General features: G+C 39.0%; 1 protein-coding gene across 1 annotated transcript in view; it reads left to right on the top strand.

Moving 5' to 3' along the window:
• Window positions 1-13,982, top strand: part of LOC121859372 (hemocytin-like) — a gene marked incomplete at its 5' end in the record, with an annotated part of 457,920 nt that overhangs the window by 189,654 nt on the left and 254,284 nt on the right. The window contains 2 exon segments of the mRNA XM_042356148.1: window positions 3,096-3,258; window positions 4,916-4,988. Coding sequence (XP_042212082.1) covers window positions 3,096-3,258; window positions 4,916-4,988 — 236 coding nt within the window.

Raw genomic sequence — 13,982 nt, forward strand, 5'->3', positions numbered from 1 at the left:
TAAGCTCTTTCAAGACCAGACTTGACCAACATTGAAGCAGGTTCAGGTACATTCAGGGACCGGTTCATGCCCAGTATTTGTCAACAGTGCGTAACAGGGACGTGACCCATCGCCCAAGCGGCTAACGTGCCGATCAGTGGTGAAGAGGATAAAAGATATATCAAATAAGTTCTTCATGGGCTTAGATACACAGGTGTAGAGGCAAGCGCTGAAGTAACACAACACTGCAGTGGGTGCAGTAAGACACATGGCTATAGCTTGCCACACATGGTTCATGGTGGACACAGTAGACCAAAATAGCAGTTGAGTCAAAATTATTTTATTGAACTGCTTCTTATAGTCGAACATAAACAGAAGCCCACATTATATTTTTATAAGAAAACAGCTTAGTTCACCACATGAAAAAATTACACTTAAACCAAAGTAAACCCAAAACAATCTTACAGAGCAGGGTAGAAGAAGAGCTCCTTTCCTGGGACGGAACATGCCTAGCCAGCCACACCTCAACTATGCTCCCTAAACAGTGAACCACCTCGAGTTTCATTAAGGATACAAAATAAAACATAATTTTAGGTATCTGTGCAGGAGCTTCGTTGGAGGAGATGTTGCGTGTTCAGGAACGTAGGGTAGAATGAATCTCAATGTTCAAGTTCAGAAGCTCCAAAAAGTTGCTGGTAGCGAAAGGCAGAGCGGGGAAGATGACAGAGGAAGGAGCACGAGGTTAGGAAGGGAATTGTAGTGGGAGAGATAGTGCCGTGGGTTTACACGACTGCATTTATTTGGTTAGCGCATAGCGCACGTATTTGATTTTGTCTGTGTTGGTGTGTGATCCTCGGGTCACCACTCCTCCGGATTGTGTCAGTTCAAGTTTAGAAGCTCCAACAACTTTCCCTGAATACGAATTCGCAACCTATCGATTTACAACAGGTACCTACTTTACTGCTAGGTAAACAGGGACCAAGGGGGCTAGGAAGAGTGTCCAAACAACTTCCGCTTGCCCGGGAATCGAACCCGTGACATATTGCTTGCGAGGCAAGAGCGGCACCGCTTCTACCACAAGAGCCCTATATCTCAATGGAGAGACTGAGAGCTTATATACACAGCAGCCGGAAGTAAACCCGTGGGAACTCGCCGGTTTCTTGACTCCGTTGTCTAGGGTAGACGTAGCAGGTGGTGACCCCCCCCCCCCTACTCTGAGAAGCTCGCTGGTTGCTAGGATACTGTCGCATTGGAATGCGGATACGCAATTGTAGGGGAGAGATCCACTACAATAGCACACCATACACACACGTTCACGTCTCACATGCTCTTCATTTTTCTTATTGTATACTTTTATATTATATTTTCTTTATTTCTAAGCTACCTCATTCATATAAAGTTAAATAATTGTTAAAGAAGTCCTGTTTTCTGAGTCTCACCAGGAGTCAGTTGGTTGACATGCCAGTCAGCTGTATCCTGCGAGTAGGTGATTCATATGCCATTGTTACATTAATGAAACTACAAAAGTTGTGGAATAATCATTTCAATACTCTAATGTAACTTAGAAATATGGAGCATATAAAATAAAACTATAATAAAAGAATCATGAAGAACATGGATGTGTATTTTGTGCAGGAGGTGAGTGTTAAGTGTGGCAGCTGTGAGCAGTTTGTCAATAGCGCTTCTGGTGACTCGGCTGGTTAGGCCTATTTCAGTTTATATGCTCACCACACAACCGCTTCTGCTGTAAGTTTACTTTATCCTCTTTGTTACTAATTGTCAAGTTGATTTCAGCAGAGAATATTTAGGAAGAATAATGAAAGCATAAAAAAGCTAAAATTATACAAAATGGTGCACACACTATCACAGCTCAGGTGGGATGTGTTACCTCTGCCGACCGACCCTTATCACCTGGTGCTAAGGATCAGTCGGCAGAGATACACAACCCAAACCCGCTCCCTTGCTCAGTACACGGTGCTTATTTAATTACATTACATTATTTGTATTTTCAAATAATTAAACAAATAATTATTGTAAATATAAAAGCTGCATTTACAACTACAATAATGTACTGATGATGATAACCTGAGACTATTAACATCCGTACAGCAGGCACCCAACTCTTCAGAGCTAAGGAGTAACCATTTCTGAACTCCGACAAGCATTACTATCTATTAATGTCATGCCTGCAGCATTTATTTTTAAATCTGCAAATACCTGATATAAATGAAGATTTGCAAATACAGTAATTTTCTTTTCACATTAGTATCTGTTAACATCACTGGCAGCATTGTAGCCAAGTTAGACTCGTCACTGTAATCACCAGGCTACTGGTGATTAGTGACGAGTGTTATGTTTTTTTCAACTCATATTTTTGGGTAGATATGCATAACTGCCTTCGTTTTTTTCTCACTTACATATTGTAAAAAAGTAAGAGATATAATTGTCCTAAGGGCAAACGCGTAAAGGGAGTAGGAGGAGGGCGCAGCGTGTGGTAGGGGGGCGTTGTTAGGGAATCGGCAGAGGTTGTGTCCCTGTTGGTCTGCGTTGCTATGGTGAAGCAGGGAAATGGCGATTGTGTTAAACTTTCAATTGGCTTTTATTTAAGGTTTTAGCAATCAATACAGTATTTTTGTTGTATCTTATTTATTGGTATTATTTTTATTTGTTCCTCACATTTACTGGCACTGTATATAGTGTTTTAAGAAAATTAAGGCTACAGGAGGAAAAAACACACAAAAGTTTTTTCCTAAATACGGCCTGCTGAAATAGGGGGTGCATCTTTTTCGACTGTGCATCTTAGATGCTGCAATTCCCCTAGCCATGCACTTCTACACTCACTGGGTTTTCCCCCTAGCCAAGTGCATAAAGTTGAATGCGCCTAAGTTAAATGCATGCAAGGTGTGACACGACTGTACAGTGTAAAGTGTTTTTGTCACACTGATCAATTAAGCTAAAAGTACACTGAATGGTTAGTAAATCAATACGATCTTATTTCTAATATTGTGCATTTCTCCTTTCTTGTATAAATCCATGCCCAAACATTTTTTTTTCAAGTACAGTATACAAGAAATTCAATACCAAGCATAAAATTTATTTATTTATTACATTTCTAGGGTGAGATAACAGACATTGAGTGTGTGGAGGCTGATACCGGTTTAAAAACAGCTGCAGATAAAGGCACCATCTGTGATGTAACTAACGGCTTCTACTGTGATAATGCAATCCAAGACACAGGGATATGTCATGACTACAAGATTAGATATTATTGTTCATGTGGTAAGTACAGAACAAAGATCTTCCTCTTTCATGCTTGTTATAACAGGTCACTGAAGCAATAGCATAGGGGTAAAGAGTAAGTGGTAAAAGCCTCAGATTTAGATGGTGTTGGATGTGCAACTTTTGTGACACTTCAATTTAGCTCTGCATAAGGGAATGGAATATCAGTGACAAGTGACATAAGTTACAGAATAGAGGTTATGGAACTATTTGGAAAATAATAAAAAAATAAATCATTCAATTGTTTGGTATAGAATGCAAGGTGTGATAGCAGGTATGAAAGATGATGCTTGGTTTTCAAGAGTGAATATTAGTAACCTAATGAAGAATGAGGCCCAGAATAGTTTTATAAATTCAAGAGCAGACTGAAAAAAAATTATATAATTGGAAGCCTCACTTTCTGAATTATAAGGAGAAATTTACAATGCATATCAGAGGAAGGAGAGTGTTATCGTGGAACATTCAATGCTCCATGTCACATTTGATAATAATTAAATGCAATTATTTTGTTCATAACTTTATTGAATATATATTTCTTGATTTTATTGTAAATACAGTATATTTTCATTGGTAGTGGCATTCATGTGGTCATTCCACATCAGTCGAAAAAAATTAGGAATTTTATTAGATGTTTCTATTGTTCCTGGAGTAGATATATTAAGTTTCCAAAATTATCTGCTTTCTGAAAGTCCCAAGCATTTTGGGTTCCTGGTACTCAAGTGTAGTTCAGTCAATGGATTCAGGTATTTTTTACTGATGCTTAAAATAACATTAATGGCAATAATTAGTGAAAAGTTTTGCAAGGGAAATGGATTCAAAGTTCAGTACTTTATTGTACCTTCCATCTTTAATGAAACCATTAACTTCCTTAGAACAATTGAGTCTGAAGTAATAACAGTAACAGAAGCTAAACCTTAACAACTTATAGTGATTTATGAGAAATAATTTAATAAATAAGAGAGTGAAAATGTGAGAAATTTATAGAGAAAAAGTGGCTTAGCAGGATGTGTATATATTTGTTTATTTAGAGGGTATGGTTGTGTGGAACATACAATAAATTTTATGGTTTCAAGAAGATATGTGATAATATTATTGATCTTGTAAATGATGACTGACTGCATAAGTTAAATTTATTGCCACTCTTTGTTGGTAGAATATACCAGAGAAAAAAACTAGAGACTTTGCACAGTACAGATATATTGTTTATAAAGTTAAAGTATCTGATGGGAGTCACTTTAATGAAAAAGAATCACTGTAGACGCTTCTGGGTACAGGCAATCAATTTATTTTAACTAGTTATTATGTATACTGTATATACTGTACAGTAACTGTGTTCCACATTATTTTTATTTTTCCGTAAGGTTCATAATGCATTAACCTTCAACCCCCACAGAGTTAGTAATATAAGAGAATTGATAATACCTGCATCAGCAGTTTGTGTGCTTCTGAGTGTGGTTCTATGTTACATTTTGTCTATATTTGCCAACTCTCATTTCCAAATGTTTTATAATAATTCTTCACTTCACAGTCTTGAATGCCTAATAGATCAAACTTTCACTTTCACCATCACTTACACCACTTAAATTGCTTGGAGGTAAATAAGAAAAATAAATTTTTATTTTCCAGTTATTTCTTAGTGCAATTTGTCGCATTACAGAGCCAACAATATCTACAACTACAATAGTAACAGAGACCGTAACTACTCCACTACTTCCCTGTGATCCAGATATGTAAGTTGGAATATATGCTTTGAATTATACTCTAATTTTGATGATACTTGATTGTTTTTGCAACCATTCACCTACAGTTGTTTATATCTTCTGAATATAGACAGTCTTCACTTATATGAAAGGGATGTGTGCTGTTGAAGTTGTGTGTAAATTGAATGTGATTTTCCCAAAGTTATAAAGGGGGCTGATTTTCAAACACCACCACAGCCAAAACTAGCCAAGTTAAATACAGAAGACATAATAACCTAATGAGTCGCAACAAACATCACTAAAATTATATTTTGATTATTACAGGGAGGTTCCCGTGTTATTAATGTATTGGGTTCGAAAATATTGTTCATAAGTCACTTGTTTGGGACTCTGAACTCAAAATTCTATTAACCCATAATTAGCTGAAATATTGTACATCTGCAATGAATAATACTGTACAGGTTCAACATGTAAAATATAGTTGTGTAGAAATTAGGAAAGTAAGAAACCGTACATTTTCATCTCTCTGCTATGTCACACAAATGAGTGATCGGCCGGAGCTGAACTTACACGGCCAAACCTGAATGAACCCACATTTTGAATTTAAGTTCTTTCCAGTGCAACATTGTCAAAAACGCTACCTGATACCCCATTGGCTAACAGCCAAGAGAGAAAACAAAACTAGTTCTAGTGTAATGGATTTCTGCTGATGGATTTTCTTTTCAAACACATTACATTAGATTCCACAAGTTAACAGTTTTTTCACAGCCACCTTACACATGCCTCAACTTTGCTTGGTGTTAGTTTCAAGCTCTTTATTTTAATTATAATTTTTAAGTCACATTTCAAGATTTACTCTCTTGAACACACAATACACTGTAACTAATCTTTATCATTTTTTTCTACAATCTAATCTTCGAAACAAACAAAATGTACAGTATATAAAATCAGGATAATGACAACACCTCATCCCATGCCTGGATATGACCAACCTAGATGTATGGTAAAAATGTCCTCTCTCTTCCTGTTTACTCACTACCCACTATATTTTCAACTGAACTTTCTCACTTGAAATATTTCCAAGGGATGAAGAAATAGTGTTACTACCCTGCAAGAGAGAGAAGGACAGACAGACAAACAGACTGAGAAAAGAAGTGCATCATTAATTGAATCACAATTTCTCTGCTTGCCTTTAGTTTCTTCCTTCACACAGGAAGCTGACCTTCTACACAAGCTTTGAGTTTTATCTCTTAATGTTTAAATGGCTTTTCAGAAAGTTCTATGTTATTTATTACTTATATTTTTTTTTTACCTTGCATTATGACTTAAGGTGTTGCATCACCATAGATATAATTACCACAATCAGTCAATCTTCGTTAAATTTTTTGGGCACAGTCGAAGGAACTAACCTAAGTTTATGATAAATGTCAACCAAATGATCCTCATGTTTTTGACATGTAACTACATTTAAAATCACCTCTGATGAACTCTCTCAGCAGAAGTGCTTGCCGGAATAGTTTAAGGTCACTTCTACTCCTAGTGTATAGTTTGAATGTTAAAAAAAAATACCAAATTAGAAGTCAATTGATACTAATCAATACAATGGACAGAACCCTGGCCTGGTGCCTTTACTTGGCTCAATAACAGTACACTGGAGAGTTATGTTTGCCATACATAGGGGTTGCATTTTAGAATTCTTCCCCATTTGTCAAAAACATGGTTGAGATCAGCTGGGTTTAGTGTTCATGCTCCATAAAGAAACAAAAGAAAGGTGTTTGTTTAAATGTAAAAACAGATATATTAAGACAGTACAGTAAATGGCAGGTAAGGATTCCAGAACTATCTTCCTTATGTGCAAAAATTGGAAGATGCAACATCCAGTGGTGTTGGCTGCCATCCTTACAGTGAACTTCAATTAAATTGGCCACCTTTTAAGGGTTAAAAAGATGAATGAGCTCTGGATACTGCTACAGCCCTTGACTCAGTGTTTAACATATTTTCTGGTGTTTTCATAATTTTTTGTAAAAAAAAATTTCATGAAGAGAAATCTCAAAAACCTCTGCTTGATGTGAATCTCAATATTTAATACATTAAGGCTTCATAGCATTACGTGGCACAAAATAACACAACATCCCCAATTTCCACCTTAATTTCTTCTCGTTCTGTGAAATAAATGTTCTGGATGGCCTCCTTTTCCGCCATAATGCAGTTTCATCTGCATTGAAAGCTTGCTTCTCCTTGTATCCCTTTTCTTTGATAATCTTTTGAAGCTGTTCTAGGTAAGATTCAGCTGCTGCATGTTCTGCCAAGGCAGTTTCATCACTAAGCTTCACAAAGTGAGGAGCATATCTATTTTTTAAGTTTTCAAACCATCCTCTACTTGCACAAAATACAATACCACCACTGCCTCTCACTCAGTATTTATCAGCAACTCCTGCCTCATTCATGATAAAATGTTGTTTATTTGTTATTCATTAATTAGTAAAGATACATTACTGTAATAAATTGTGCCCTCCATATAAAATACAGTACAGTTTATGTACAGTGTATACCTCATAGGTAAAAAAAATATTGAGCAATATTGTATGTGTACAGTACAGCGGTGTTTGCGTAACTAAATAAAAATCCTGCGAGATGTGTTGCTTAGACTCGTGGAAAATGTGTGTACTGCTAGTATTAAGGAGAACTCAAGGTATCTATATGATGATTGGGAAGGCCCAACTGATACGTACTAGTGTAATGTAGTCAGTGTCGGATTTAGACATGTGGAGGCCCATGGGCAGCCTCTTTGTGGAGGCCCCCCTCATTTTAACTACCCAAGAGGGTGGGGTGGCGAGTGAAGTGAGCCTAAACATCTGGGAGTTCCGGGCGGCGCTGTAAGCCCCCCGGGAAATTTTTTAAATTTGAACACTTCTTTGGAGAATTTTGAAGCCATATGCAGTTAGTATATTAAAAATATTAAAAAATACGGTTCATAGGAAAACCAGGTATTCATGAATTTCAAGGAGTAGCTAGCCTAATTTCTATCATGCTTCTTGCTGAACATAGTTTTACGTGATGGAATAGATAACCATGAATTTTAAAGAATGAAAATAAAAATAATCCATTGAATAAACAAATAAATAAAATATTGTTATATGTGGAGGCCCCTGGGCAGCTGCCCACTTTGCCCACTCCTGAATCCGGCCCTGAATGTAGTGGAAAGGTGGAACTGTGTGTACACTCTTTCTGAAGGTCATGGTATTTACGTCGAGTACGATTAGTGAACAGAGCTACCTCGGGTGTCAGATGAAAACATATGAGAACAATAATCTGGGAAAAGGATAAGTATATCAGACATATGTGAAGTGTTGGGATTGTCCCATAAAATATACTTCAAAGAATATATCTTATGTACAGTCACCCAAAAAAGTCCTGTCGCGAACAACGAACCCCGAGATTCAGACTCGTGAACCCGGAGCAGTAGACACTGATACATTATTCTGTCCATAAATGCTTCGGATTCAAGAGTCTGAATCTCGGGGTTCATGGTTCACGACAAAACTTTTTTGGATGACTGTACCTCAGTGTGAGCGTAATACACATCATTACCCCATGTGACGAATAACCACGAATGGTGCAATGATTCAATTTTCAATTTCAATTGTTTATTCCTTGATAGAGGAAGCGGGATCCTAGTGCTGTCACTAGGTACCCCTGTACAATGACACCAGAAGTACCTGGCAAGTGTGACAAGTATATACAGTATAAATATTATAAAGGGGCTTACTAAAGCCTAAGGAAGGAAGGATATTCCTTTAACACATAATCAATATTATTTACAAAATATCTAGCCAGTATGGGGAGGATCATCGTGTCTCCGTCAGGGGGTCGTGCAGTGGTGGTCCAGCAAGCGTCACGGAAGCGTTGTGTGTGGGGACATCTTAGGAGGTAGTGGAAAAGGGTGCTGCTGTCGGGTCTTCAGCATAATGCACAAGAGCGTTGCTCAGGGGATGCGGGGATACCAATCTCCCAAGCAAACTCATACCCAATGATGATACGGGCAGCAATCACGTCCCCTTTCCGCGACCCTTTCCCATAGACGTACGAGAGGTCAGGAAGTTTACGGAGGACATCGTACCAGGTGGGCGGGGAGTCCAGGGGGATGGCTGCTTCCCGAGCTTCTCTCTGTTTGCGGCGAATTTGGGTCCTAATCTGTAAGAGTGTTCGAGGAACAACGTTGTCAGGTGTGGCCTTGTTGCAGCCAGTCTTGGCAAGGCCATCTGCTGCCTCTTTCCCCAAGATACCGACATGACTGGGTATCCATAGGAATGTCACAGGACGGCCTGCATCCTGAAGTGTGGATGTTAACCCTCGTATTCGGAGGATGAGGTCCGTATTTTCCCCTGATCCAAATGCGATCCCGTCGAGAGTGCAATGATTCAGGAATATTATGAAAGTGCTACACAATTGCTAAGTGTGGGGGGAATGGTCCGTACATACAGATTGAAGTGAAGTGGATATACCCAAGCCAAAAGCCTCGGCCTTTGTTCACGTGGCACCCACGCCGCCCGCGGCTACAGTTTCGAGTTAATGAGATAGCCAAAGTAATTTCCCCAGGAACTGACAAACCAGACACTTCCTGTAGTAAGTAATTTAGAATTAAGGTATGTACTTATAAGGCATAGTCACAATATATTGGAAAGTGTATGTGTGGGGGCCAGAAGAAAGACATAGTGAAAATTTAAACATTGACACCCGAGGCCTATTGAGTGTATGACACCAAGTATCGCCTTCAGTCAGGCGTCCTCTCTTAAGCCCCGTCCACAAGATCGAGCAGTGCCCGGCGGGCACACGCTAAATGCCCATTATCGGGCAAAATTGACGGGCAAACAATCGGAGTGCCCGTGCCCATCGTTGAGCGAAATCATGGTCCGCCTGCCTGGTGGTTTGCTGCCGGATATGGAGCGACGACTCTGTATTATGTAATGAGGACATTCATGTGTTCTTCGTTCCTGCCGCTCTCCTCACTCTAGTCCCATAGCTTCCTGTTTATGCATATCATAATTCTAACATTATTCAATGAATTTTTATGTACTACAAATCTCACCTGCAAGTAATCTTCCTTGAGTACTTCATACATGGCTTGACAAGTTGCAGGTATTATGGGAGACAAACTTTGTTTTGATATCCTCGTTCTATACTGAAGTGACGTGTAGGTGCACCCAGTTGAAAGATATTTGAATGTTGCCTCTAGACGAGACTCTGCAGATGTACTCTCCCTCATATTGGTATCCTGTTTTTTTTATATACGGTTTCACTATCGCTAGAAGTTTGTAAAGGGTGTTGGGGTCCATTCTCATGTAATTGGTGAAGTCTTGCTCATGTACATCTTGCAGTTCACGTAAAATCGTGGCATGACTTCCCAATACTTTTCTTCGACCTAACCACTCTTTGCACCATTCCCTTTTCTGCATTTGGTTCTTCTTTTTGCACATAGCAGCAATTATTATAGTACACAACGCTAGGCTCTTTGCTTTAACTCTCCGGCGATTATTCCTGCGACACACCATGGTGATCGTACCGCACCCGCCACTGCCGACCACCTACTAGCTACCGGCTCCCGACTATGACTGCCGCCAACCACCCCTGTGTGTACAACAACACACAGGCTTTGCCCGGTAAACGGGCAAAGCCAGCCTGGCACTGCTCGATCGTGTGGACGGGGCTTACACATATAGGTCAGTACACTCCGGCTGGTACTACCCCAGAGTACTTAAAGAGCCCTATCTAGCATTTTATATACATCTTAAAGCCTTGCCTAATGTTGTAATATTGTGTGGTAATACAAAAGCCCATCTGGCATTATCCTCAGTCAGGCGTCATGTCTTACACACACAGGTGTAATCGCCTGCGAGCGGCACCAGTGAGGTGGGAGAAAATGATGGCCCAGCAATTTTTTTTTTTTTTGCGGGAATTATCCCACCCGGGCACAGGTCAAACGACCAACAACGGGGCCTGGGGGGACGAAAAAGAACAAAGAAATTGAAAATAGAGAACAAAAAGGTTATATTGTGTTAATCTACACCACGAAGATGCCAGAAAATAAGCTTTTTACAGTGAGACAGAGTGCATAAGTATGGAAACACAGAAGAAGGCAGAGCATTCCACAGTTTGGCTGTGTGAGGAAAGAAGGAGGTACTATAACGGGTTATTCTAGTGTGATAGACATCCACAGAGAAACGGTGGGCACCGCGGGCAAGACGTGTGTTACGAGCCCACGGCCTTGCCCGCGGTACACAGGGTGCCAAATCCACCGAACATTGCCCGTTAAAGTACCTGTAAAAGAGAGAGAGTGAAGCAACATTGCGGCGAAGAGAAAGGGAAGAGAGACTGTCGACTAAAGGAGGAGAATTAATAAGACGAAATGCCTTAGATTCCACCCTGTCTAATAGTTGAACAGAAGAAGAGCCACCCCAGATATGAGAGCAGTACTCCAAGTTAGGACGAATGAATCCCTTATATACTTGGAGCAACTGCTCAGGAGTGAAGTAGCTACGGCATCTATACAGCATTCCCAACTTTCGGGAGGCAGCTTTAGCTATACTAAGGATGTGTGATTTCCAGGACATATTGGAGGAAATGGTGAGCCTAACAAATTTATTTCAGAATTTGGCAGGATGATAGCGTCCTGAAATGTTATTGGTGGGAGGTCGTCTAATTTACAAAGTGTAATTGGTAAATATTGAGTTTTATTACTATTGAACTTAACCAAGTTTGTACCTCTGCATTCAGAGATGCTGCACAGATCCGCATTGATAGAAGTAATGATATCAGTTGTAGAAACAGATCTAGTTTGAGAGTTAGGAGGAAGGGGAAAATGTGAAGAAGAGTGAAGAGTAGAATCATCAGCGTAAGAATAGATAGAATTAGTTGTAGTGTGAAGTAAATCATTGATAAAAAGAAGGAAGAGAGTAGGTGAAAGAACAGAACCCTATGGCACACCACTACTGGTAGAGAAAGAGCGAGAGATCGATCCCTCGACAACAACTGCCATGGATCGGTTCTCAAGGAAGCTAGAGATGAGAAAACAAAGTAGGGGAGAGAAACCAAAAGAGGGAAATTTAGATAGCAAAGACTTGTGGCATACCCTGTTAAATGGGCTGACCCAAGGCATGCTTCCAAGAAGAAGGAAAGGTTTGGGTTTTGAGGCAGAGGCGAAAGAGGCGAGCAAGCACAGGGGCCAGGGCTTCAGCACACTCCCTCAGAACACGAGGGGGTATTCCGTCTGGTCCATGTGCCTTACTCACATCCAACCTGCACAACACATCACGGTGCTGCTTTGAGGAACCCAAGTGCTGTTGTGGGTAACGCTCATGGCCACTATGCACTCTCACCTATGAACCCTGGGCATCCCACATATCACCCCCCAGGACAAGAGAAAATTCATTGTGCTATTTGAGGTGCTTCGCGGTCGCTACTTTTAAGCGAATTCATGTTACCGGACGCAGACACAGTCCTGGTATGAATGCCTGGGAAGGATCTAATCTACCACACAGGAATAGTGTGTGTGATGAAACAGGTGCCTGTCATGTGCACCTTGGTGCTACGAAGGAGCTCAGTACCTGTATGTGTGGAGTGTATTTGGTGCTATATATAATATGTTCGTGCTAATGAGTATTATTAGGTGATAATATAGGAAAAAATTACTTTGGTAAGGAGGTCAATGATTTGTTCTGAAGAGAGAAGACCTTAATTAATTATTAGGAGATGGTCGGGTATTTTGTGCGTGGTGCAGTGACCTTGATGATTACTTTGGGAAGGTCAACTATTTTTGTATTGTGACTTATGCAATATTTTTTTATTAGTAAATAAATTAGTTAAGTCTTGGTCAGTGTTTCATCCTTCCTTCCACTCTCGATTTGATTAATGAAAAACACTAACTCACAGTTCCTGGCTTGCTCTGCCAGCTACCTACGAAACAAAACAAAACCTACACATACTGTCCATGTATGTGTAGTAGTAAGTTAAGTATCCCCTTAGGATTAGTGACCACATTAATGGGCAGTATATTATCAGTGGCTTTTTTCTGGTCTATTAACACTCTCGGGATCCCCTGAAATTTATTTAATAAGCCTGTCACTTGCTCTGGAGCCCGCAGATTGACCAGAAGCAGCGGAAAATATTTTTTTTCCTGAGCGCTATTCGTGGGTAAGATATTGTCAAATCTTTATTTAAATAATGCCTTGTGTGTAAAAAAATAAAAATAAATAAAGGCCATTTTGGATAGTATAAATGAAAAGTGAGTTTACCGTTGATTCCTTTTCAGGGAGTACCCACATTATTGCATTAGTCAGTATAAAATGCAGATGACAAGAAAGAGTAAATCATGAGGAAGACGATAGTGAACTCAGAAAAAAAAGATAATTTAAAAAGTTATGGAGTTACAAAATAAAAGTAAAAATAAGTGGTGGTGAAGCATACAATACAGTCGCCGAAATATTTATACACATTTTTTTTCCTTGCTAGATTTTGTTAAATCTTTTTAAAGTATTTTTTTATGATGGATCAATACTGTACACAAGTAGGTAGTAGGCAGCTACCAAACAGGGAGGTACTATCGCCTGGGAAGATATTGGAAGCATAATGTGTAATCTAACGGAAGACCCTGCTGCCAAATGGTATCACAAAAATTGTGACCAAGTCCCAGGTTGCTGATCAGACATTGTTTCTCTTACTATTGACAACACAACATACATATATTGTTTCTCACTCTAGATCTTTTTTTACATTTTTGTATTTCTTTATGGTTCTTTATTATTATTATTATTATTATTATTATTATTATTATTATTATTATTATTATTATTATTATTATTATTATTATTATTATTATTATTATTATTATTATTATTATTATTATTATTATTATTATTATTATTATTATTATTTATTAAAATTTTTACTATCTGAATTATTATTATTATTATTATTATTTTTATTATTACATTTTGGACCCCAGGCCCCGATATGGATCAGTGACCT

Source organism: Homarus americanus, unplaced genomic scaffold (genome assembly GCF_018991925.1).
Source record: "Homarus americanus isolate GMGI-L3 unplaced genomic scaffold, GMGI_Hamer_2.0 scaffold7626, whole genome shotgun sequence".
Classification (NCBI taxonomy): Eukaryota; Metazoa; Arthropoda; class Malacostraca; order Decapoda; family Nephropidae; genus Homarus; species Homarus americanus.